This window comes from Protomyctophum parallelum, assembly GCF_964188405.1.
Source record: "Protomyctophum parallelum genome assembly, chromosome: 7".
In the NCBI taxonomy this organism is placed as follows: domain Eukaryota; kingdom Metazoa; phylum Chordata; class Actinopteri; order Myctophiformes; family Myctophidae; genus Protomyctophum; species Protomyctophum parallelum.
This window is the reverse complement of record NC_139705.1, coordinates 9,473,111-9,478,224: the sequence shown is the minus strand read 5'-3', so window position 1 is coordinate 9,478,224 and position 5,114 is coordinate 9,473,111. Positions and strand designations below refer to the sequence as shown.

The 5,114-nt window shown below is 44.3% G+C and overlaps 1 protein-coding gene across 1 annotated transcript; it reads left to right on the top strand.

Annotated features, from left to right (window-relative positions):
• Nucleotides 1-1,930: 1,930 nt before the first annotated feature.
• fam43b (family with sequence similarity 43 member B) lies at nt 1,931-3,005 on the top strand (the record flags this gene model as incomplete). Its single annotated transcript, XM_083769268.1, has 1 exon — nt 1,931-3,005. Exon 1 carries the CDS (start codon nt 1,980-1,982, stop codon nt 3,003-3,005), a length of 1,026 nt encoding a protein of 341 aa, XP_083625394.1. The 5' UTR covers nt 1,931-1,979.
• Nucleotides 3,006-5,114: the final 2,109 nt, after the last annotated feature.

Below are 5,114 nucleotides of genomic sequence, written 5' to 3'. Positions count from 1 at the left end.
TTAGTCATTAATGACATGACTAATGAGAGTGTGACGCTCAACGTCATCAAAGTGATTAATTTCCTCCTCTGTTCATGTGTTCAACGTTGGGTCCGGGGACCACCAATGGAAACTCTGAGAGGGTACAAATGGAACCAAAAGGATCCCACAGCTTTGCAGGTTTGCAGTATACTGTATATATATTGCATATCGTATTTTGTATAAGTCTCAGAGTTTCAGACCCATGATATTCCATTTGGACGAAATGTTGAGACCCACTGCTCTAATTCACATGCATAGCCAATAAATAGAAAAGGCTAGTGTTGCCACAGTAACAACTTAGTTTCTGGTAGAGTCATTTTCACAGTGAGTGGAGTACGTCCTTCATCTAGCCATGACAATTCAGTCTGTGTTGCCTGGCACCCACAGTGGCGGCAGATAAAGATGACACAACCAAAAGTCATTGCTGCAGATTAATCTGCTTGCAATGAAATGCAATAAGTCAATCTCGTCTTTGCTTTGCCCTCCCTATGTGGTAGGGTTTCCCAAACGTTTGCAGTTCAAAAGCCAAAAGTGAACCGAAATGTGGTGTCTCCCTGGGACGCAAAATTACCCAAATATGTTGTGAAACTTTAGCCTTATCTGAAACATAGTAAATAGCAGATTTACAAGCTCATAACACCCACAATATGTTTTGAGCATGTAGATCTGCTATTTTCACTATTTTCATATATTTCTATGCGTAAAAACCAATAGCATATTTATTTGCAATCCATAAAAACGTGTAGTCCAGCCATGCTACACTACAGCATAAGATGAAGATAATGCACAATGATTTTCACTCATGTTCTGGTGAGAGGAAACTTTCAATGTGGGAGACAAAATATTTCAAAATTGCAAATGTGAAGTGCTTTGCTCCAAAGAGATCTGAACACTATAGTCTTCAATATTCAGGACTTCAAAGACATTTCTTTCCACAAATGCAAATCCTATATGGAACATGCATAATGTATTATTCATCCTCTATTCCTATAGAGAGAGACTTGGGAACAACTTTGCATTTTTAAAACTGATAATATTTAGTCTCGATTTATATTTACATAGCTGAAGGATAGTCCACATTCGATTCATGTATCTAAGAATATCTCAATTTAACAGATTGTGGATCTAATACGTAAAACCATGAATTTATTAATTATATTGAAATGATTTAAATATGAATTTTAGTTTTAGCTTCATAGAATGGTTTCAAGAGGTTCATTTTAGAGAGTAATTCAATGGAAATGCACATGCACTCTCCCAAAAAACGAAACAGTAAAATTGCAGTGCTAATTTGTTCATTTGTAACACTGAGAATGTATGGAAGCAAATTGACCCGTGCAGGTTGATTTGGTTCGTTCAATTTCTACACTCAAGAGTTAAATTAACACTGAGGATTTCAGTGTGCCATTATTTGACCTCTGTTTCGATGACTCATGACTCTCGACACGAGTAGATAGACAAGTCCAATAAGAGAGGATGACTCTGCTCTTCTTCCCTGAGAGGGGATACTGAGGGAGGCAGAAATACTTCAAATTCTCAGCGCAAAAAACCTGGACGGATAAATAAAGGTTTGGTGGGGAGCCATTTGGAAGGATAAACAGTGAAGTCGGGAGGGAGACTGAAGGGTACTATATACCCTGATCAGCGCTGCATGATGCAGGCAGCGGAACACACAGAGGAGGAGGCGGAGAGGAAGGAGGAGCGAGAGGTGGAACAGACGGGCTGAGCCTCGCAGCCTCGCAGTCTCTCCTCCGTGCTTGGCCAAACTGGTTCTCTCCATCCTTCTCTCTCATGCATGCACACATGCACACACTTCCCATCTCTCTCTCTCGCTTTAGCTGACACACGCAACGCAGCGCACGCACGCACGCACGCCACACACGCCACGCACACACACACACACGCACACGCACACAGGCGGAGGGGCTCACTCCTTCCAGCTCTTATCCCCCCCCACGATGCTGCCCTGGAGAAGGAGCAAGTTTGTTCTGGTGGACGAGGAGGCCAAGAGTAAAGCCAAGAGCCTGGGCAGCGGCCTGACCTACAGCTCCATCCTCTCCTCCCTGCTGCGCTCCTGCCCCGACTTGCTGCCCGACTGCCCCCCCTTGGACTGGCTCGGCAGCATCTTCCGGACCAAGCGGCAGAAGGTCGAGCTCAACAAGGAGGAGCCCGTCTACGGCGTGCGCTACCTGGGCAGCGTGGTCACCATTGCGGCGAAGGGCGACGGGTGCACTCAGGACGCCGTGGCCAAGATCTGGGAGCGGAGCGGCTACGGCGAGCAGAGCATCAAGATGTGGCTGGCGGTCGGAGCGCAGGGGCTCCGCCTGAGCATGGACAAGACGTGGAAGAAGAGGCCCACTCACCACTACTCCCTGGACAGGATCACCCACTGCGCGGCCGACCGCTGTCGGCCAAAGATACTGGCCTGGGTCTACAGGCACCAGGTCAAGAACATGGCGGTGGTGCTGCGGTGTCACGCCGTCCTGGTCACCAAGTCGGACAAGGCCCAGGCCGTCGCCCGCAGCCTCCGCCAGAGTACCACTTCCGCCTTCAGCGAGTTCAAGCGGCTGAAGCGCCAGAGCGACTTCCGCCACTGCCAGCAGCAGCTGCTGGGGGGGAACGTGGTGCCTGTGATGCCACTGAGGAGGCTGCTGAACAGCCACTGCCACTACAGACCGCCCGCCGACAACCCCGGCAGTACGGCGCGACTCTGCTCCATCACAGAGGAAGAGGAGGAGGAGGAGGAGGAAGAGGTGGAGGTGAGTGAAGACGGGGAGGAGGAGGCAGGGGGGAAGGAGGAGGACGCAAGGAAGTACGTGAGGGAACGGGAAAAACAGAGGGTTTTGACGACACGCACCGATCCAACTCAGTTATTATCTCAGCTGGACCTGGGGGACATTGCGGGGCTGGAGCAGTGCCAAATCAACTTCGTCAGCGACACCAACAACAACACCATGTTCACGTTTGTCACCTCGCTGGTGTGACGCCGCGCGGCACAAGGATGCTATTCTGCAACAAGAAAGAAAAGAATACTACACACATTCCTCGATCTGCCGTATACACTGATGCCCAACACATGCAGACTCCCTCCTGCCCGTCCACGTAATGTGAAGTGTTTAACAAAAACTTTGTCCTATACTGTGGTACCACCAAGTGACAGACAAATCAAAAGGAGATGATCTCTGTTTGGGAATAAACAGTAACGCTGGCCGGATGGTCTTGCCATGGCAGTTGATGAAACTGCGTGTTTACATGAAGGGCTGGTGATGCTCAGCCTCACAATAGCACAATGATAAATGAGGACAACGCTTTCAGGAAAGGAGAGAGAGCCGAGATCACCATATTACAGATGTGCGGGTCACACTTTGATAACACCTAGATGCCAGGTCGTGTTTATTAATTATCTCGTTGAGTCCCTTTATTTTGTGAGTATAATGAATGGCGTGTTTGCCTGCAGGGACATTTTTGGGGGGACTGACTTGTAATGGCTTTTTCAGAGAGGACCTTTGTAAATGCAATTTTGTGATAATCCACGTTGTAATTGTCCACGGTCGACCTTTCCGAGTGCATTCAGCCCTGAGAAGTAGTTTAATAATGTTTTGTTAGTAACAACAGCCAACTAATGAATTAGGCTATAATTTAGGAAGCAAGCCATCGAGTCGACATGTTTATTGTTACCGTTTGTTACAGCCCTGCTTCATTTGTGCATGACAAGTCAGCAATGGCTTTTAGTGCTGAGCTTTTGTCTTTTAAAACAAAACCCTTTTGGCTTTTACAACTAAACACTGTGATATGTTTGTGATGGGGGAGAAACATATACATTCATGTAGCTATATATATATATCTTACAATTTGTTGTATTTTAATGCGTTCAGCAAAAGAGCATAATAGGTCTCACTTTGCCACAAGAGCACAACATTGCTGTGCTGTCTTTTTATTTATTTATCTATTTATTAACTATTTATTAACTATTTATTAACTATTTATTAACTTTTCCACTTAAGCCCATGCAAAAATGCAGATCGACCCAAACAATTTGATGTACATAAAATGTTTTTGAATCTTACTTTGAATAATAATGTCCTGATGCAATCTGTGTTACTGTCTAAAGATGCATTGTGGTTATCATGAAACAACACTTATTTTCAAAATAATGAATAAAAAATAACCCTCAATCAGGATTCCTTTTTGAAAGCTATTATGGGATGATGGTCATTTTAGAAATTGGCTGAACTGAAATTGTTCATTGCGCTATATATCAGTGAAAATGTGCATATACACAAAAAAAAGAAAAGCCAGTGGCAATGATGAACCCCTTTTGGTGTTTTAAATATTATGTTATAATTTAGCTATTGAAAAATAGATCTACAAGCTCATAGCGTGCCACTGAGTGGCGCGCTACGAGCTTGTATAGGTCTGTTATTTTTGAAAAATCGTGAAAATGTGGCGCAAATCTTTGAATATGAATGAATGTCAGGATTTAGAAGGCATTTGTAGGATCGTCCTCAGGTCTAAATGGTAATGTCAAATTTGCATTCCTTTCTCTGCTAGACGTTGATGCGATGGACAAATCTCTGCTCGGTCATCATTGGCTGCTCAGCCCATCAGTCTGGAGGGAGCAATTCATCAATGGATTGAATTGTCCAGGAAATGATCATACAGTACTTTACCTGCATCCACATACTTACAAAATCTTACAAAATCAACTGATCCAAAACGGTATTTCATAATTACTGAGCTTTTTAACCCATTTTGACCTGAGATCAGATTAAAAAAATGTCTTCTACGTCCTGACAGTTTTCTGAAAAAGCTATGTTTCTATGTCAGTCGTTCTTCGATTTTTCAAAAATAGCAGACCTACAAGTTCGTAGTGCTCCACTCGGTGTCGCGCTATGAGCTTGTAGATCTGCTATTTTTCAATAGCTAAAGCACAGGACCAAAAATGGGCATCATGTTTTGACTGCACAATTACAAACTAGGGAAGAATGTTGATGTAGAAAACAAAACCGGCTGAATTTACTGAAGATTAAATAACTCAGGATGCGTCTGAAATGAAACTTTCAGCTGAAACCTTGCAGATCAATATTTCTTTC